This window comes from Carex rostrata, chromosome 4 (genome assembly GCF_964058835.1).
Source record: "Carex rostrata chromosome 4, lpCarRost1.2, whole genome shotgun sequence".
NCBI lineage: Eukaryota > Viridiplantae > Streptophyta > Magnoliopsida > Poales > Cyperaceae > Carex > Carex rostrata.
In genome coordinates, this window is record NC_135921.1 from 9,631,956 (window position 1) to 9,652,926 (window position 20,971).

The window sequence follows — 20,971 nt, forward strand, 5'->3', positions numbered from 1 at the left end:
GTTTGTTATTTGCTCCAACTGAACCTTCTAAGTTCTAACCAATTGAACTAGTGGACTGGAGAGGTTCCAATCATCTCCAGTATGTATTCCAATAAAATAACCGTCCGAAAATAGCAACGGAAAGATCCTAATAACGGCGCTGTTACGGAGGGGCAATCGCCGTTAGAGTCCTTATATCTTATCTTATCCGTCCATTTCGGATCTATTCTCATTCTTCCCCCCTTTTTAACCCCCTTCTAAAAGGCGAAAGATAGAGAGAGAGTGGAATTGAGAAAGCGAGAGCAAAAGTTTTCTCCAGAGAGAGATAGAGAGGGAGAAGCGAGTGAGCAAGCGATAAGAAAGTGTGCTAGCGAGGCATGGGGAGGTACATTAGAAAGTGTAAAGGGACTGGAGCGGTGGGAGAAATGACAGTAATGGAGGTGACACAGGTAGTGGGGGTAAGGACAAGGTCCCGAACCATGAAAGCAGCTGCCACGGCGAATGCTAACTTTAAGGAAGCGGAGGTGGAGTTGGCAGGGTATCTCGAACTTAGAAGTCGAAGGTTGTTCATGGCACCTCGGATCACCAGACCTGCTGTGAATTCTGGAGGTAGACGGTGCAATATTTCCAAAATGGAAGCCTCCAGTGGAATGCTCTCGCGTTGCTCTAGTACTAGCTCTCTAGCTGGTGCCATGTTTGAGAAAGATACTGCTGAGCACTCCAACCTCCGATCTGGAGATGCTGAGGTGAGTACTATCTAGAATTGAGGTGCAATTGGAGAGAATTATGGTTTGTTTCATGAATTCTAAGTTTTGTAGAGATTAATTGATTAATTCTGCTTTGTCTTTGAATTTTAGGTTGCAAATGATCAGGAGAGTTCTGTTGGAAACTCGGAGTGCAACAGAGAAAGGTAACACTACTTTTAATTTTAAATTTCTCATTTTGAGGTTCTTTCCTTCAGTTTTGTGCAAGCATTGAATAATTTAGCTGATTTCTTAGCTGAATTGTGTGAATTCAGGAGAGACATGACTCCCTCAAGTGAATCTAAAGGTGTGAATAGCGATCTTGAGTCTGAAACCGGTGAAAAATCAAGACGCAGCAGATCTACTGTCGATAAAATGCCTTCTCAAACTGAGATCGATGAATTCTTCACAGTGGCAGAGAAAGCTGTGAGGGATCGATTCACTTCAAGGTAATCTCAAACCTAAATCTCGTGTCAAATTAAAATTTTAAAATTGTAAACCTAAACCTAACTAGCTGAATTATGGACTACGTCACTTTAGCGAAATTAACCTAAACTTGCGCTTCCTCTTTTGACTTTTACGTTTCAGGTATAATTTCGACTTAGAGAAGGAGATGCCACTGGAGGGCCGCTACGAGTGGGTTCGGTTGAATTGCTGAAAAGGAGGGGGAAACTGTGAAAGCAAGAAAATAGGAGGTTAATTGGAAAATTCACTGGGAAGATAGAAGGATTCGTTAATTCTAATTCTACTTCCTTTGTAACTTTTTTTTTTAATTATATATTTTCAAGGTTTTTTTTTTATTTGTTTCTCATGTAATTGTCGTTTCTCTTTTGGGTCCATTTAGGACGGAATTAATGTACAGCAGGGCTGTTAGTTAACCACCGCCTTTCCTTTTCTCTCTTCTTTCTCAGTCTCTCGGCTATCGCCTGTCTCTTTCTCTCTCTGTTACTTCTTGTACTGTGAAATACAGACCGTTTCTGAATAGTTCAGAGCCTTTGAGTGGGGGTCCTGGGAGAAAAACGAGAAGAGCCTTCTCTGCTTATTTTCTTGGTTTTTACTGACATGTTTATCACCCTTACGATCCCGATCTGACGGCCACCAGCAAAGGTGGCGGAGGCAACGAAGAAAATGAGGCAATTCCGTAGGTAGCTAGTTAAATTACATTCCTCTCAAGTCTCCATTTCCATGCAAACAGGGTTTCCCTTTCTATATAAGATGCTGATACCATAATTTCAAATTGAAAGTGGAGATTCGAATTTTCCAAAATAAAAGAAGTACCAAAACTGATTCTCTGCAAAAAGTGCTACAAACAAAAGCATCTTGGAAAAACCGGACAGTTCTGTTTGAATGAACTGGAGAGGAAATGGCAAGTATAGATAGCGTGCCGTGAAAAGAGGGTAGGCTGCACGTGGCGTAGGAGATCAGCCTCCAATCCAATGATTTGAGCCTCTCCTTTTTCACTATTCTCTCGGGGGATGAAATTATGATTGTTTTCAGTGTAGTAGCTTGAAGAGTCCGTAATTTTAAATAGCTCAATTCGATCTGGTGCACATGGCCTGCGAGAAGAACGTTGTTTCCTTTGAAGTGATTTTGGGGTTTGGAGAAACGGAAGGAATGTTGCTGTCATCGGGATCTGAGAGTTATAAATGAAAAAGATTAAAACAAATTAAAACAAATTGAAGTTGTGTTGCTTCTGGTTCTAGCTTTTTCTCGCTGTCAGTGTAAACTGGAACTAGTTAATTACTTGCTTTGTTTGAATTAAAATAGATAACGAGTGTTTCCAGGAGAGAAGGGTCTGACGTAGTTTTTCTTTTTACTTTTTTTTTTTCATTTTTTACCCTCTTTAATTTAACCGCACCGTTGGAATGGAAGTCGCAGCAGCTAATGGGGGGAGAGATGAAAGAAAAACCAAGTTATAATTTATTAAAGGAGGAGGTAATTGTAAATTGTAAAGGTTGAAACTCAAACCAGATCCGGGGTACATGGTGAGCGGTATCAATTATCAAAGGAGGAGAGGGGAGGCAGGGTAGATGGGAATAACGTGGGAGTTAGTGCGACGTGGAGAATTATGACTGGTGGACTTGTAAATTATTTTAAAGGTGGTTTTGTGCTACGTTTGTGGGCCCTAATTTTTGCTCCTCCTCTCCCTAAACCATGGTTAATTTTGCATAAATGTCTGCTCTTTTTGCATCTCTATCAGTTACTGCGCAACAAATTATCTTTTGTTGATTATTTCTAGCAGTGTTAATTGTCCTTTAGAAGGTAATTGAGATAGATATACCAAATATATAATTTGAAAGCAAACTACATCTGATCTAGTTTGTCATGAGATACAGTATCCTTTTCAAATAACAAATCACGGCTTGTATGCAAAATATATATGAATGATGCAATCATGCAGATGTCTTTTATGTTGGAATGCTTCGTACGTACACTAAAAATATTAATTTTATTATCTAGTACAAAATAATTTTGAATTTTTTTATAGAAATTTGAAATGCAGTTAGAGATGCATGTGTGTTTTTTTAATTATATATAATAGTGGAACTTAAAGAGTGCATATATTAAGTGAAATCATCATGATTTTCCGACTATCATCATTTTTTCCGTTAGCAAATGATTGTAATGAATATATATTCTTGCAATTATCTTAACTACTGAAATGTCAAAAAGAAAAAAATTGCCATAACTGATTTAATTACCCTGAGCAACATTGTCTCTATCAACACTCCATATGGATTGACTAGCCCTAAGAAAACTGGCCCCCTCGGCCCCTCCGATGAAATAGTTTTTGTCTTTATTTTTGACATTTTTTTTGTCATTGGCAATGCAAAGTATCATTAGGTTTTGCTCTTGTTTTGTACGTAAGAATGTAGCCATGTATATATTAAATTTTAGTGATTATTGTTATGCCAGCTTGTTAATGAAATAAATAAGTGAAGGTTAGGGGCAAAAATGCTTTGGAGAGATCTAGATTTCTTTTGGATATAAATTGCATCCTTGATCATTTTTATGATTAAACTCATATGATTTAATTATTCATGGAATTTTACTGATTTTTCGGTGCAAAAAATTGAAACTAAAATAAATTTAAGTAAAACAAGTTTGCAAGATGGAAGTTTAAAATGGCAACAAATAAATCTTTAATTTTAAAATCTAATTATATTTTCTATAAAATTATAATTCGAGCCGCCTCAAATCTTATGAACTATATAATTTAATTAAGAAGAATAACTCAAGATATTCCACTCATTATATATTTGGCTCAAGTTCGGCGGGATGTATTTATAAATACAAATTTTGTTATGGACATGCATATCAACTAAACAAATTCATGGTGGGTGGAATTTCTCTATTCCGTACAAATCTACTCCTGAATTTTCAGAATAAATTAAATAAAATGTTAGAATTTTTGAAATAACAATTGGTATCAGCATCTTGGCCAGTCTCTACCAAGCTTTCAAAAAAAAGACAATTGGTATCAGCACATGAGAAACGCATAGGAAAGTGGTAAGGGAAAATAGAAGTGCAGAGAGATGATTGATCCCGAGGAAAATAACATTCCACGCGAGAAAGTTACCTTGTTACTATCAATCACTGCCGTTATTAATTAATTAAAGTATTAAACTGCCATTTGCATTAAGATTCCTTAAGGCGGAAATTCAAACCTTTTTTTATTTCTAAAGTTGAATTCCTATTATTATTGCATGTGATTCGGTTATAATGTGCCTCCTTAGTCATATGGGTTTTAGATAAGCATGCCCATAAGCAACCAGCAACACATACAATTAAATTAGTTACCTGTGATGCTAATAATTTGCGGCTTGATTTGTTTATTGCGTGGGACCTCCTTTTCATGTGATTTCGATTTGGATCAATGGTGTCCATTTGACAGAGAATCCCTCTGAGCATGATACCATTAGACCATAGATACTTCTAGTCCGGGTCCGCATCTGCTAGTTAAGCTCCCAACAGTATGATGTATAAAAGTTACGCCATGATTAGATACAGTACGACATGTGCATCATTTATTTTTTGTGATTCACATGTTTTGTGTTATGATCATTCGCAAGATGTAAGTATTATTTGAAAAATTAGTATAATACGGTACGTGAAACTGGTTGTCTAGTCACGACACGAGATGTGCTCACGTGTAATTAGAACTGTTAAATTATGATCCAATAGTGATTTTTTAACAAACTAACTTAAATTATGAAAAATAGTTAAATGTTATCAAACACGCGTGACAAACGTAACCAACACGTTTGAAAACAATATTTGTGGTCACGGTGTGAACGTACCGTACGTGCATGACCGTTCCTCCGAATTGAATCACAGCACAGTAGAACACGGCAAGATGTGCATTGACTTTCTAGACATATAGAGGAAATTAAATGTATGTTTTTGCAAAATTAATTGGATGATATTAATTAAATAGATCCGATCCATATATTTTAATTCAAATTTGAAAGTTGCCATTAAGGTATTGTCTATATATGATTCTGCCTTATTTTTAAAGTAGATGGATTCATGGATCAGTATTAGTTATGATGATACAATTAATGATTATCATGCAATGGAAGGGATGTGGAATTATATATAATTATCATGCATTGTTTGTTTAATGGTGAATTAATGGTTAATGGACCAATGGTGGGATGAAAGAATGCATTTTTGTAATGTTGCCTAGTTGTTTTTTCAAGTTTGGTAAGATGAAGACACTGGAAGTATATTCCATGAAAATATATATATATATATATTTACAGATATGGATCTGATTCTGATGCGCACTGATAGGAACTTTTAGGTCTTTGTCACCTGATATGTCAAACACTTTCATTGTATATTAAAGAAGTATTTCATTCAATGGCAGAAGAATAAATAATGGTTTTTTATTTGGAAGCAAACATGATGCAACCTGGGTGCTAGCATTTATTAATTATTACAGGCGTCAGTGCTGTAAAATTGGGCCTATGTGTACTTCAATTGTTTAATAAAAACAGATTGGGCTAAATGGGCCCATTTCTGGGCCTACTCCTGGCTCATTGTTTTTTTATGTTGACCTGCCTTTATTTAAACACTGTACTATTTTCTCACTCAAAATACAATTTAAATATAATTATCCGTTAATCCAATTAATTTATTGAGGTAATAATTAACCCTCTTTAAATTAACATAAGTAGAAAGAATACAATCCAAAATCCAAATAGCATTTTTATTATTTTCAGAATGCAATTCAACATCATTTACATGATTCCGAATAATACAAAATTAACACTCCTGTCACATTATTTAAATTAAATATATTATTGTACAATTCCTTTTAGAATCAAGATGCATCCCATATTTATAGATCTTTATTGAAAACTAAGCTTGTGTATGAAACTTAGGAGAATGTTTTGGCCGTATGCTTAAGTAATTCTTTAAAACTAAATGTTTTCCTGAAACCAAATGGCATGACAACTTACCAACTTCAAATTTATTTTGCTTTATTGTATTAATTAACACATGCATATGGTTGGTTAGTTTATTTTAATCTTATTTTTGTTTCTTTTGAGATCTAAACAATATGAACTAACTAGTACCCTGTACCCTCCCTTTCTGGTTTTTTGGCATGACAACTTACCAACTTCAAATTTATTTTGCTTTATTTGTATTAATTATCATATGCATATGGTCGGTTAGTTTATTTTAATCCTGTTTTTGTTTCTTTTGAGATCTAAACAATATGAACTAACTAGGACCCTGTACCTTCCCTTTCTAGTTTTTCGGCCGAATTTTACTTTTCTAGATTTCCTTACTATAATTTTTTTAAGATTTATACTTGCGTTAGATATTTAAAAAAAAAATTACGTAAGAACCACAGATCCATTATGTAAACTCTATATTTAATTTAGAATTAAACAACAATAAAAAATATTGATATAAAATAATCAGGTTTTTTTTTTCATTTTCCTCCGAAAGTTGCTGAAATTAGAGCATATGATGAATTTCTGAGATCGAAAAGAATTTGCATCTTATGTTAGTGAAATATTGTAGGAAAAATAGGTTGTAAATAACTATTTTCATTTATAATTCTAGAATAGTGAGAAAAATAATTGTCATCCACTTTATATTGATCAGACGATCGAATTAGTATAGATCCCAATGTGTCTATATTTTCTCTTATATTATTTATCCGACCGCCAACCCAAAAAAAAAAAATCTTTTCAAATATTTAATGCATGTATTATTATTTTTTAATCCTTGAAAATAAAGTCGTATAATTATTCCATAATTTTTCATGAAGCCTTAACAGATTTTTTTTTTATCAAGACAAGAATAAAGATGAGTTCATTAAAAGAGTAAGTCTATGGTACTATGCATATCACGGGTTGTTACTGTGCTACGGCTCTATATTCGAGTTTTCAAATCCTAACGGTTGATCCGAACTGTTCATCTTGTTCTCCATATTAATATGTGTTTGGAGACTAAATTTTACATTTTTTGAAATTTTTTTACTATTTTTTTAGATATTTAGAAAATCACTTGATCTGAAAATTCTGGACCATCCAAAAACAGTGATTTTCAATAAATCTAAAAAAATAGTAAAAAAATTTCAAAAAATGTAAAATTTGGTCTCCAAACACATATTAATATGGAGAACAAGATGAACGGTTCGGATCGACCGTTAGAATTTGAAAACTCAAATATAGAGCCGTAGCACAGTGCCAAATCGTAATATGCATAGTACCATAGACTCACTCTCATTAAAATTATAGTACGTTTTGACTATTCATCTGCAAAAAATGTCAACACAAAAATAGCAGCCCAAGCAATCAGTAATATTTTAATCCAAAAAAGGGGGACCAATACGCCCTTGTCTTTCATGGATAGTACACCTGCAAGGTCAATTTGTCAGAGACAAACCTTATATAATTACTTCATATATAATGCCAAAAAAAAAGATAAATATATATAAAAACAAACCAGCAGCACTTGCACGAACTTCAATTATTTTTTTCTGTGTTTGTTAATTGTCACTTTCTAGCACGAACGATGGAGAATGCCAGTAAAACCATGCTTCAGTTTCCATCAGAATGTAATCCTTTTGTTTGTATCTGGAAAGCAAATCAGTGGTTTTCACATCCTAAAAAACCCAGTATTTATCCTAAATTTATGTTTTACACTGTCGAAACTGGAGGTCAAAATACAATTTTGGATGCTTGGATTTGTTTGTGCAAGCTATGAGAATTTTTATCACCTGAGGTACCTTACTGTTTGAGTTTGAATCCAGTGGTTCATCATATACTGACGCAAATTTTAAAGAGACTGTGCACATAGGCAGAAGAATGTGGAGCCAAAAGGATACTAAGTATCTCCTTATTAATTAAAATTTGTTAGTTTTGTCCATTAAATTTTTTAATTTTTACAAAAAATTATATTGTTAGTTCATTTATTAAATGAAATTACACAATACTTTTTATCGAGTCTCTTATCTTAATTTTCTAGTTCCGCCCTTATATGTACATTACATATTTGTATAAAATTGGTATGAATTTAAACTCAAAACACTGAGAGAATGCAGAGGAATTAGACTCTTTAAGTTATGAGAAATAATGTTGATATTCCTCGGGAATAATAGAACTTGTTATTCTGATCTCAACCGTTAATTTTCATTGAGATTCATGCATAAAAACTTATTTTATTAAAATTTGCACATAAAAAAGTTTGAACAATTGAGATCTGAATTACATATTCTCAAATTATTTTCAAAGAGAGAACAGATTTATTTCCTAAGTTGTGAGGGGCCCTCTTTTAATTTTGATTTTTCGTGTAATTCACTAATTTGACATTTTACTGACCGCGGTTTGATGTAAATTTGTTGTACGGATCATTTTTGGTTTGATTAAATTAATTGTAAAGGAGGACAAATTGCTCAACTTGTTCTATAAAAATTAAAAAATGAAATGATAAATGAAGAGATATGCCCCTATCTGAACCTGTTTTAAAATTGGATAAGTTTGAAGGAAATCCAAACAGTAGCCATATAGTCAACTTTGATTTAATAATTCTTCGTAATTAATGAAGCTGCTTTATCTGACTTGGACAGATTTATTTAGTTCACGTCCAAGATTCGCATAAATAAATTAAATTATTTTCTCAAATAAGAAAATTGATAACTGCATAGAAGAAACCTAAAAGAAATCATATCCTTAACTGTTTGTTTTATTTTTCTCTCAAAAACCTATTTGCTTTTTTATTTGTATGGGGGATCGGCCTATCAGGGAAACCAAATATGCTGTTTTTCATTTATAAAAACAGGAACAAGCTTGTTTTTTGTTTTTTTGTTTTAAATAGAATGATAGAAGCTGTCAGGTGGGAACAGGCTTTTTTTCATTTTATTTTAACTGTTTAAATACCTTTTAACATTTCAGATATAGAAATGAAATGTGCTACATTTTTGTTCTCTCCATAAGAGTCTGCAACATCTGCATTAACTCAAAAGAGCATCTTTTGAGTTAACGCATCTCGGCCGTCTGATTTTAAACGGAAGCTGTAAGGGGCATTTAATATTAGTGTGGATCTAATCCGTACGGATCTTAAAGTGGACCGGACGGTTCAGATGCATTAACTTAAAAAAAAAAAAATTTTGAGTTAATGTAGAGGATGCGAATTCCTTGTTTTTCTCGAAAAGAGCACCATATTCTCATCCAGTGTCAAGTGGAGAAGGAATTCACATCTCCTAAGATATCTAAATTGACCAGTACAAAATCTGAACAATCTGCACGAAAATTTAAGCAATCCATTTTATATTAATATATTAATATTGCCCACTGAATTTAATTAAGCATCGAAAAACTTTTTATATAGCTTTAATTAATAATTTATGACAAAATTAATTTTATGAATAATTATATTAGTTTATTTTATTAATAATTTATAAATTTAAAATAACGGAATGAAAAATTAAAATTTTATATTTTATAATATTATGTACATAATGTGTTTAATAATTTTTTTATTTTTACATTTTTTGACTAAATTATATAAGCTTTTAATTTATTTGATAATTATTCATTGGTTGTTTCTTTACCCGTTATCTTAACAGATAAGAACATAAAATGAAATGCATCAGATTAATTTTATGTGAGTATGATGTATAAAAATATCTATCTTCAATCCGTATCATATCAATTAATTGGTACCTCAAGATTATCTCCTTGTTTTCATTGGTGAGCCCCTTTTATTTTTTTTACAATTCCATTTTTATGTGGATGATGGGATAAGAGGACCCGGTACTTCGGAATTATATTTCTCGTTTATTTTCATGTCCAGAAAAAAAAAAAAAAAAAATTGGCTTCAGAGTTCAAAAGAGATTTAAACAATGCGTATGTTAGATCAGTCACGCAAATGAATCAATCCATCAGAGAGAAAAAATCATTATCTGCCACGTCAGTCTGAGAAAATCTTTTCTGTTTGAATGAATACACGCGGTGCAGACCGTCTGATATGTGCCGGTCCTTATTTTGCCAGCGAATTTAGCCCGTGCGCCTCCATGCCTCATCAGCTTACAATCAGCTGCTCTAGGTGCACATTAAAGATAAATTCCTTGATCGAATTGGTAAATAATTAAGGGATCCATATAATGATCATTAATTCGATTTTTTCTTAAGCTGTGCTGCTGTGGTTTATTTTTTGAAGAGAAATTTATTATTTTGTTTATTTTTTGTTTTTCATTTTTAAGCCGTGGTTTACTTCGCGATTGACTAATTATACGGATTGGAGGTGAATTGAATGCTCGAATTTTGCCTAATTTAAAATGTCAAATGATAAATGGAACGGTAAAAACAAATATATTTTATAAAGTAAAACTGTACAATATTGTGTTTTCTATATTTTTTTTGTTATTGGTTTAATAAATAGTATTTGACAATGCCCATTTTATATAATTTTGAGGTTGATTATTATAATTTTTTTGTATAAACGAATGATAGCTCAAAGCAACTCAAAATCTAAATAATAACTCAGATACTCAATAATAATTAAGGTTCTAAATAGCGATTATAGCGCTATAGCTTTTAAGGTCCAAAAAAACTAAACCACAGCTATAGCTATTTAGAACCCTGATAATAATTCAAAACAACTCATAACCTAAGACACTCAAAACGAATCAAATCATGCAGTTTAATTGTTATGTTCTATGTTCTATGCATAACAAAAATCAACTTATTCATATTTAATCATATGGATACTCTTGTTCAGTTGTTTGTTCTTACACTCAAGTTAAAACATTTGAATTAGTGGTAATTATATAAGGATTTCAATTACGTTTGAGAAAACAAAATAGTCATATTTGCATGTAATTGTCTTAGCTCTAGCACATGTATTTTTCTACAATCAAATTATTTTTTTGCTTATTATTATTGTTGTCGCAGCAAAGTAGCTGAAGCGTCTTTCTTCTTGCCTTCTATGATATTATCTAATTGTATCATGAATATTTTGATATATAGTGGAAGATAAGTGTTTTTTAATAATTCAAAATTGTGTGCATATTTGAAGCTGAAAGGTTTTATCTCAAAAATATTTGATAATGTTAATTTAAATAATAACACGAATGCAAATATTTTGAGTTTTGTTCACATGATAATCAGTGCTCGACAAATAAACGTACACTTTTTGAATTTTTCAAATCAAGTGAGTAATAATGTGTGATAATATGTTATTAAATCTGTAGTGCATGAAAGGCAACTCAAACAATGGTGTATATGATATATTAAATTTTAAGTTTTGCTCATTTGATCAATTCTCCACAATAAATGGTACATTTTGAACCTTCTAGATAAAAAAACGACGATGAATAATTAATATATTTTAAATTTTTAGCGTACGGCATTTTGTGATGATTTTAATTGCTTAGGCTGATATTTTCTCATGAAAATTTCAAATGTTTGCTTTTCTTTTTCTTTTTTTTGAAGTTATCAATTAGTCCACATTACCTTAATTTTCCTCGACCGGGCTATTATTTGACCTGCCTAGGCGTACTTATCCTACGCCGCGGCTCACGATAGCGTAGACCGCCTCTAGTGATTTGTGGGCCCAATTCCCCTAAAGTAATCTAAATTTTTGGTTTACATTATAACCGTCAGATCAGAATCTGGGAAATCCGGCTGGAGATGGAATGCAGTGGAACACTTCAATATTCGTGCAAATGGGATGGGACGGTTCAGATCTAATCTCAAAAATTGAGTTAACTCAGGTGATATGAATTTCTATCCAGTGACAAGAGGTAACGGCGAGAGGAGAGGAGAGAGAGAGAGAGCTCCTAGAACTTTTTATTTTGCTGTAATTCCCTAATTTTTGCTTTCTTCCCGATTCGGCTCTTCTTCCAGTTCTCTCACCTTATCTGTAATCGTGCTTAATTGATCAAAGAATTAGGTTTTGCTGTTTTAGTGAGACCAATTAGCTATGTGGAGAGGTGCAGAGAGGTTATATTGGGGAAGAACGGAGGGATTAATGGAGAGAGGGGAGGTTAAGGGGATAATAGTTGTATTTGCATGGATGTGGAGCGATGAGAGGCAGCTCAAACCTTTTGTGGATCTCTATTGGTCGCTGGGTTGGCGCTGTTTGATTTGCCATGCTGATGTTCTTGCTATGTAAGTGTAATATAATCTCCGCCTTTTTAGTTGAACTTTTGTGTTGAAATTATTTTATCTGGAATTTTATTTGGTACCCAAGGAGGAAAATCTTTGAAATTGTGAACCTTTTGGGTGAATCAAGGAAAATTTCAGTTTTAAAAAAACTCTAGAGAAAAACTACAGATTATCGGGATTCGGTTAAAACTCCGTATTAGGTTCCATCATTGTTTTCTTCATCTAAGTGTGCGATTTTGTTATTTTATTTGCTGATTACTCATTAGCTAGCTATTGGTGAGTAGGTTTGCCTTATGTGTTCTGAATAAATCCACTAAAAACTAAAGGTCATTAAGAATCATTTCATTGAGCATTCATAGATCATTTTTTTTTAATTACTATTATTTCACATGAATTGTGCAGATTTTTTCCAGAGAAGGCAACCACTTTGGCATTTGATGTACTTAATGAGCTAGTCAAGGTTGGCATGTTCAATTTGCATTTTATGATTATTTTCTACAGGCTCCATGTATATCTTGTTTAAACCATATGACCCTTGATACATAAAAAATATGCAAATTGTTTAGAAAAATAGCAAGCAACTAGAAGTATGGTATGAATTTATTTTGTTTAGATGGTAGTTGGAATTAATGCGAGTGTGGCATGTGAATTGTTAATCATTGCTAGGTTGCAACAATTTCACATTCACCTGTCACCAAAATGTTATGTGTACTTTTGCTATAAGAGAAATGTTTCTATTAGCCCATTGGCATGTAAGATGTGCGACACATAAAGCATATCCAACTATTTAGAGAAACGTGTTATGAACAACAACTAATAGTAGACTATGCTTCTCATGCTGAGTTGGCAGATATCTGATATCTTCCATATTTGTAGGTCTACACATGAGATTCATTCATTCTTGAGTTTCAGATGCAAATATACTAATCAAATTTTCCTTATTAAATTTCTAGGAACTAAAATCTGAGGCATCGCCTGTAATATTTGCTACCTTCTCTGGTTGGTCAGCAACGGGCTTGTGCAAGGCTATCCAGGTTACATATCAGATAAAATGTTTAATTGTATAAATAGACTAATTCAGCTTTTGCGCTGTTTTTGTCACTCATCAGTATTTTGTTTTTTCTTAGTTACTGGATGCAAAATGGGACGGAGAAGCTTCAATGGTACGTGATAGTATTTAGATTCTAACTTCGGAAAATAAACATAATATTTGCATTGCTTCCACTTCAGGGTCGCTAACGAGTAAACTAATTTTTTTTCAATTGGTATAATCTTTTCACAAAAAGCATTTTGTCATTTTTCTATGGCAGGATGAGTATCAGATTATTAGGGATTGCGTATGTGGGCAAATATACGACTCCAGCCCAGTGGGTTTTATACAAGAAGATGATGCACCGGGCTCGAGTGCCAACTCACTTCAACCGAGATTATTTTCTTGGATGGCAAAGGCGGTTGCATCCGGCGTTGACACTCTCTTCCCTAGTAGCCTTCAGGTGCAATGCAACGAATACTGGCAGACTCTATACTCATCAGTGGTAAATTTTACTTCTTTTTTTCATTTTATTGAAATTTATTGGATATCTTTATAGGGCCAGTACTTGCTTGTCACCTACAGCTGGTGCTGGTTTGTTTGCATTTTGGGATGTAGTCATACCGAATTACCCCTAATTTAAATACAGAAATGTAAGACAAACACACCAAAGCAATAAAAAGAGAAAGAGTGAATTCTAGAAATGACCACAGAAATATTGTTTTTTGTTCAATCAAGCCTATAAACTATATTTTGGTTCAATCAACCCTCTTTACTGTTGATTTTGATTCAAATGCGCTTTTCATCACACCTTCCTACTTTCCATCATTTCAAACTAAAAGAACCAATGTCATGATATGTGCTAACTTTAAAAACTGGGACCCCATGTGTATGTAATTGGGAACATAATTGTTCTCCTTTTATTTTGAGCTTCCCCTGTTCCCAACTGAATTCCCAAATCGTAACCCTTCTCTGTTCCCTAATCTATCTCCTCTATTCTTTCCATCTCTACTTTTTTTTTTTGTGTGAACCATTCTAAATTTTAATTTACTCTCTTGATTAAAAGGAAAGTTGTATCCTTCTCTAATTGAGGGGCAACTAATATTTTGTAGCTGTTTTAGGCTTCACCTCCTTGTTTGCAGAAGGATATTGTTATCTCTTCAATGGATGGTTTTTTAAAATAATAGATTCATAAGAATGTAAGGATTCTTTTCAAAGTGAATATGCACAATATGATCTAGTGCTGTCTTTTGTCTGTCATCGTGAAAGCAGTTAAAAATGTTTTTCATGTTTGCTCAGTACATGCTAAAAAAAATCATATTTTAAACCTCAAATGATTTTTGCTCATCTTTTAGAGCTACCTAGTTGCGGCTTCTTGGCTTTCGTAATCAAATTTTCTAAGAGAAAACTCAAATAAGAGCGCAACTGAAAAATGATGCAAATATTTATAAAACATAAATATAGAAAGAGAAGCTTAGAATGGGCAAGGTCTCTTGTCAAAGTTCTTTTTTTTTCGCTTGATAAGATTAGGATAGCTATATTGTAAATGAGATATTAGAAAGTCGTGTTAAATTTCTTTCACAACTGGGTAGTGGGAACAGGTAGTTTTTTCTCCTGGATGACATGAATTATGAGAGGAGAACAACTGGTCCCTTGTGCCTCAAAATATTTTGTAATAATATAGGTCCCACTGTCAGTCTTTAGCTGACAGAAGCTGCAGATCAGTCCAAAATGAAGTTGAGGGGTTTAATTGAAACCAAAATAAAGTTCAGGGGGTTGATTGAAAATCAACGATGTAGGTCTGTTTCCAGACTTTCCTCGAAGAGATGAAACACGTGTTCTTTGTTTACTGTCAGAACACAAATTTTTTTATTGCATGTGGATTGAGTATTATAGTTGTGTTATCATATCATGATTCAAAATTTCTGGTTTTTCAAAGAAAATACTATCGTTTTCTTTGCTGGTTGGACTTTTTATTGTTTTCCTCATTTTTTTGAGAGTTCAAATTTTGTGTGCACAGGAAATGGGCCCCTTTCTGATATTTTGTTCAGAGGCTGACAAACTAGCGCCATACCGAAGTGTCTGTAACTCTGCACAAACACTCGCTGACCTTGGCGGTGATGTCAGATTTGTGAAATGGAGCAGCTCTCATCATATCGGTACATATCAATCTTCTCTTCTTGATTTTATTTAATTACATAATGGAATTCTTGCAGTAAGGTACCACTATGATCAGAATTTATGAATACACCTTGTTAGAGATACTTGCAAACAGTATATCTATAACAAATATAACACTAACTGCAACATGTTATAAAGATAAATAGCAAGCTTTCTACAATCTTTTTACAAATGATTTTTCTGTAACAAAAATTTTCTTCTAATTCCTCTGTATCCTAACAAGGAAGGAGAATTGAAATATATGGTTGTCCCAACAAAGATAGTGCCGAGTTTTTTTTTTTAATCTATAACACCCAAAAACAAAGAAAATTCTGCCCATACCATCTTTTTCAGCAGATTTCGATTTATACCATAACCGCTGAAGTGACTAATTCAGCGGTTGAAATCGGTGTTATCATTTCAAAAATTACTGGCTCTCTCATAACTCAGATTTCAACCACTGAATTATTCAGTGGTCTAGGTATAAATCGAAATTTGCTGAAAAAGATGGTATGGATGGAATATATATATATTGTTTTTATGCTACCGATGAAAAGTTCAGAAGATAGTGCAAGAAGAAATCTGTCCAAAGAGAAATATGGTTTTGGTAATAAAAGTAGTCAATTAAATTTTCTATTTCCGGCTTCAATTGATTGCTTTTGCAAATACCAAATATCTTGTGTGTTTTCCGCAAATTAAGTTAATTATGGAAAGAGTCCAATAAATGGTACTCAAAGAAAGCTTTTCGAAACATTTTTTCTTCAGGGCATTACAAGTTCCACAAAGCAGAGTACAGACTTGCTGTAACCGACTTTCTCAACAAGGCATTGGCCACCTTTTCCGAAAGGAAAAGACAAATTAGCAGCCGTAAGGTCGTCAGTGGTCCCCACTACGACATAGCTGAGTCTGTGTGCAATCTCCATGAAGCGGCCGCTACTTCAAACGAGAGTCTAAGACAAGTCAGCAATTTCCCGACTGACCAGTTCTACAGCGATGCTATTTCAAACGATAATAGAGAAGCTGGTTCACTTGTTGATGAACAGAGAAGGGAATTGCTACATGTACCCCGAATCGAACCCCAGGGTGTTCTTGGTCAGATCTTATATGATGTTTGTGTACCAAAAAATGTTGAAGGTTGGGACATTAAACCGGGGATGTATTTGAAAGATCGGCAGGTCCTTGCTTCGCGTAGACTTGGTCCATTTAATCCTATTAAATGCTTGCTTCGTTCTCGCCTATAAATAATGGAAAAAATGAGGGGCCAAAACAATTTTGTAAATATGAAGGGAAGAGGGTTGTATGTATTAGGATACCGTTGATTAAATGTATACAAGATATCATATGAGGCTGTAATTTTATCTGCTAGCAACTAATGTAGTGTGTTTGGTGCATTGGTATTGTGTAATCTTTCATGCGCTGGTTGTGTTTTACTTGGGTTATGGTATCACATGTTTCTTGCAAGCAACAACTTTGACTGGTTATCTACTAATTAGAATGACTATTGTAGATATTTAATTTTATTTCCTGTTTACTTAGGCAATGATTGTTATATCAAATCATGAAAGTGATGTGTTCTATTCATGCCATTAAACATGCTGTAGCTTAGGAAGTGTCAAAACATGAATCCGATTGGCCTGTTAATACGACACCGGAAAGATGGTTATTTTATTAATAAAAACAGTTCATAATCAATAATTTGTACTTCTTTAGGTCACCTATGGATTAGAAATTAAGCTAGGATAGAGATGTTGACCGTTATTTACGCTCACATATAAACAAAATATCCTCAAAACCCTCAACAAAATTATTGGACTCATCTGTTATTGTATTTTTTAAGAATTTTAATTCAACTACTTCAGGAAATAGATACACACACCTTAAAATATAGGGAAAATTTTCACTATACCCATCTAAACTTTTAAAATAGCTAATTTCCCCGTCATATCACCATAACATCCAATATCCCCATAAAAAATTAACTTTATTTCTTCTATCCCTTTTTATTTAATTGTGTAAAAATTTGAATTGACCAATGTGATCTCCATTAAAAAGCAAAACTTAACAGTAAATTAAAATAAAATATGATGTAATTAGCAAACACCGCCACTCACTTCAACAGCTCAATTACACCTCCTTTTTCATTATTTAGTTCTACGTTCTCTCCGTACTCCACATACGAAATGTGATCTGCAAAAAAGAGTATTCCAATTGGGACACCAATATCAAGATATAATTCAAATAAACTCGGCAGTATGTAATTAAACCTGACTACTTAATTATACAGATTTTTTTTTCTATTGACCTAGAATAGAGCTTCAATTTGACCAAAATTCACCTTATTGTACATAATTTTTTTTTCTTTTTTGTGAAAATTTGGCAGCAGTGCCAATGAATATATTAACGGAAAATTGGAAAACGTTATTATAAAGACTCCTGGCCAGAACATCGATCTATCTACCTTCATACCCACACCAGTAGTCAGTCCTAAAAACTGGACCAACAAAACAACCTGTACCAGCCTTTGCACTTAAAAACATGTACCAGTAAACACAATACTAAGTACTAACACATCACTGCTGGTGCCACTGCTCAATGTACCTTTCACCATTACTGCTCATTGTACCATTATCATACCAGCAACTCAGCAAGCCTGATTTGGACTTCTCTAAATACCCAAAATTACATACAACTAGGTACCTGGACATACATCCATCATGACCCAGCTAATTAAGAGAAATTTAGCTATTATAGTAATTTTATGGGGATATTGACTATTTCAAAACTTTTAGATGGGTACACTGAAAATTTTCCCTAAAATATATGTCTAAATATGGTACAATGTATGTTTTTCAAAATAAATAAATAATGATAATTGTATAATATACATAACGTACACTTGTCTATTCAAATTAAAATAGTTTTGTAGACAATTGTAATGCGTTTGTGGCCAAGTCAAAATACAATGATGTCAACAATTGTTTTGAAATTTCATTTTTATTGTTCTAACTATTTTAAAATACACATTTATTTATTGGTTGTTGCAGAATATACATTTGATTATTTGTAATTATTTTTCTAAAATGTTCAAATGAAACTTGAAAATTAAATATAATATTACGAAGCATAAATTTTGAATATATATAGATTAGAGATATTACCTGATTTTCTTGTATATGATATTTCATTTCATATAGCTTGTTAATGATTGAATGCATCTGTTTCCTATTTCCTTTGTCGATTAGCACCTTATTTATTTTATCCATTCATTAATTTTTTTCTATGGTACATCTGACACCCAAAAGAGACAAAATGCTCACTATTGCACAACCAAAAGACTTAAACACTAGATCTATGGTCAGGTTTTTCATGAATTGAATGAAGGCACCATTTAATATCAATACTACACACATTTTGTACAAGATAAGAGAGAAAAACAGACTAGACAGGTCCAGGCCACCCTGTGCAACACATTACAATTAAGTCATTGTCTTCATGACAACCTGATTCAAGAAAACAAAGTGATGGGAAGAGAGAGAGAGAGGGGGGGGGGGGGGGGGGGGGGGTTAATTAAAAAAAAGAAAAAGATCAAAGACCCAACTAATTTCCCTTTTGAAGCAATCACTAGTACAATTCATGCACCCATGATGGATACTCCCATGACCAGCAAAAAAGGGAGGCCCAAATTTGAGTTCATTCACCTAGTAAATCACATCTCATTACAGGAAAGCTTGAATTAACAGTAATTAAAGATAAGATCAATTAACAAACAAGGCTGTGCTCGCTTGCAACTCTTCACATCATCATTGCTCCTGAAAAATACAGAGCAACAAATAGCAAGATTAGTTATGCAGATCAATAAAAATCTTATTAAATTGTAGTGAATATATAAAGAAAACTGAAGCAAAATTGCAATTATTTGTTAGTAACACTGTTTTGAATCAGAATTTGTCAGTAACATGTGTCATGTACAAGGAAACTAGGGATGGGATTGTGTAAAAACAAAAACAAAAAAAATATAAAGACAATCATTTTAATAACAACATGAAAGAAGTAACTATTTTGGACTATAGTTGAAGCATAATTAAATAATTAATATATATATGAAACTAGAGTGAGTAAAAGATGCTAAAATGTTTGAGAATATTTTCCTCAACAAAAAAAAAATTCTTCAAGAAATAAATCATGTTGTACCAGAGTAAACATGCCATTACATATATTAATAAACATGATATATATAAACAACAAGAATTAACCCTAAATATGTCTAATTATATAAATGAAAAAAAAGGAAAATAAATAAATGTTAAAATCAATCAGAGAGAAATGGTTTTGAAATCTTTTCACAAACCTGAATCACATTCTCTGTATGAAGCACAACATTCTCCACTGTACCTATACTGGCACCACTCTTATGCCCCCTCTTTAGTCCAAGGAACTCCTTCCACCGCAAAGCGGGTCCCTTGCTTCCTCTCTCTTCATCACTCTCGCGCAACTCTTTCATCAACGTCGTTGTCCTGTGGGACCCATAATGCCTGCTATCTTTCATTGGCAGTATCCGTCCTTTGGAGAATATCTGATCAGCAGCTATCATATGGTGACTACCGACCGAGAATTCAAAGTCGGGATCAGTGACAGGTAGGCGTTGTGAGCGGGGAGGCTGAGCTGGTGGTTCGACTGAGAAGTCATTCGAGAAGGAGATGCGTGGGCCCAGTGCACCTTGATGGTCTGCATTGAACATGTTTATGCATGCCATTTTTTTAGAAGATTTTTTTTTTTTTGCTTTATGTGTGAGAGAGAGAGAGATTAGAGCTTCTGAGGTGAAATAGACTTGAAGTGTTTTTTTCTTGAAGGTTGCTGGTGTATATATAAAATGGGAAGGAGAGAGAGAGAGGTTGGATTGGTATTTGGTAGAGTAGAGGTAATTAATATTACAGGAAGGATCTAGATCTGTCATATACTGTATTTATATCTTTGATTCAAGTATCTTCCCTCAGAAAAAAAAAAAAAGTTCTGAGCTTAAAAGTGAAAACATCAGAATTACAAAAAAAAAAAACAATGCTCCGTAAATATATAATATCTGTTCCTAATTTCACTAATACAAGTAATCTTTAAATTATTAATTATATTGTAAACTGCCCTTATTACATAACTGTTATCTGCTCTAAGCGAAAATATATACTATGTGAGTTGTAGGTAAGTTTTGCTCATGGAATTAATGAATTTTGGATGCAAATGGAGAGGTTGGACAGATTTTTAATGAACGTATTATTTAAAAAAAAAATTGAAACCTAACATGTAATTAATATGTATGCTTGTTGAGATCTAATTAAAGTTATGGTAAACATGTCGATTATGGGACTAATCGTGTTGTACCGAAGAAAAAGAACATTTTTTTACGTACTATTTTTTCTTTTCTGAACAAGAAA

At 33.1% G+C, this 20,971-nt stretch overlaps 3 protein-coding genes across 3 annotated transcripts; 2 read left to right on the forward strand and 1 right to left on the reverse strand.

Moving 5' to 3' along the window:
* The first annotated feature begins 234 nt into the window (after positions 1 to 234).
* Positions 235 to 1,600, forward strand: LOC144553152 (cyclin-dependent kinase inhibitor 1-like). The gene is made up of 4 exons (XM_078301250.1): positions 235 to 725; positions 837 to 889; positions 998 to 1,171; positions 1,311 to 1,600. The coding sequence occupies exons 1-4, from the start codon at positions 357 to 359 to the stop codon at positions 1,378 to 1,380; spliced, it is 666 nt and encodes a 221-aa protein (XP_078157376.1). The 5' UTR covers positions 235 to 356; the 3' UTR covers positions 1,381 to 1,600.
* Positions 1,601 to 12,006: 10,406 nt separating this feature from the next.
* On the forward strand, positions 12,007 to 17,063 carry LOC144553146 (uncharacterized). The gene is made up of 7 exons (XM_078301242.1): positions 12,007 to 12,358; positions 12,758 to 12,815; positions 13,309 to 13,389; positions 13,483 to 13,518; positions 13,666 to 13,890; positions 15,406 to 15,544; positions 16,311 to 17,063. Exons 1-7 carry the CDS (start codon positions 12,171 to 12,173, stop codon positions 16,784 to 16,786), a joined length of 1,203 nt encoding a protein of 400 aa, XP_078157368.1. The 5' UTR covers positions 12,007 to 12,170; the 3' UTR covers positions 16,787 to 17,063.
* Positions 17,064 to 19,132: 2,069 nt separating this feature from the next.
* LOC144553147 (uncharacterized) lies at positions 19,133 to 20,436 on the reverse strand. Its single transcript, XM_078301244.1, has 2 exons — positions 19,894 to 20,436; positions 19,133 to 19,354 (listed from the first exon to the last, which is right to left on the reverse strand). The coding sequence occupies exons 1-2, from the start codon at positions 20,296 to 20,298 to the stop codon at positions 19,346 to 19,348; spliced, it is 414 nt and encodes a 137-aa protein (XP_078157370.1). The 5' UTR covers positions 20,299 to 20,436; the 3' UTR covers positions 19,133 to 19,345.
* Between the last annotated feature and the right edge of the window lie 535 nt (positions 20,437 to 20,971).

Coding starts and splice junctions, on each gene's coding strand:
- LOC144553152 (XM_078301250.1), top strand. CDS start 357: ATGGGGAGGTACATTAGAAAGTGTAAAGGGACTGGAGCGGTGGGAGAA. Junction 726..836: donor TCCGATCTGGAGATGCTGAG/GTGAGTACTATC, acceptor TTTGAATTTTAG/GTTGCAAATGATCAGGAGAG. Junction 1,172..1,310: donor AGGGATCGATTCACTTCAAG/GTAATCTCAAAC, acceptor TTTACGTTTCAG/GTATAATTTCGACTTAGAGA.
- LOC144553146 (XM_078301242.1), top strand. CDS start 12,171: ATGTGGAGAGGTGCAGAGAGGTTATATTGGGGAAGAACGGAGGGATTA. Junction 13,519..13,665: donor GGGACGGAGAAGCTTCAATG/GTACGTGATAGT, acceptor TTTCTATGGCAG/GATGAGTATCAGATTATTAG. Junction 13,891..15,405: donor AGACTCTATACTCATCAGTG/GTAAATTTTACT, acceptor TTGTGTGCACAG/GAAATGGGCCCCTTTCTGAT.
- LOC144553147 (XM_078301244.1), bottom strand. CDS start 20,298: ATGGCATGCATAAACATGTTCAATGCAGACCATCAAGGTGCACTGGGC.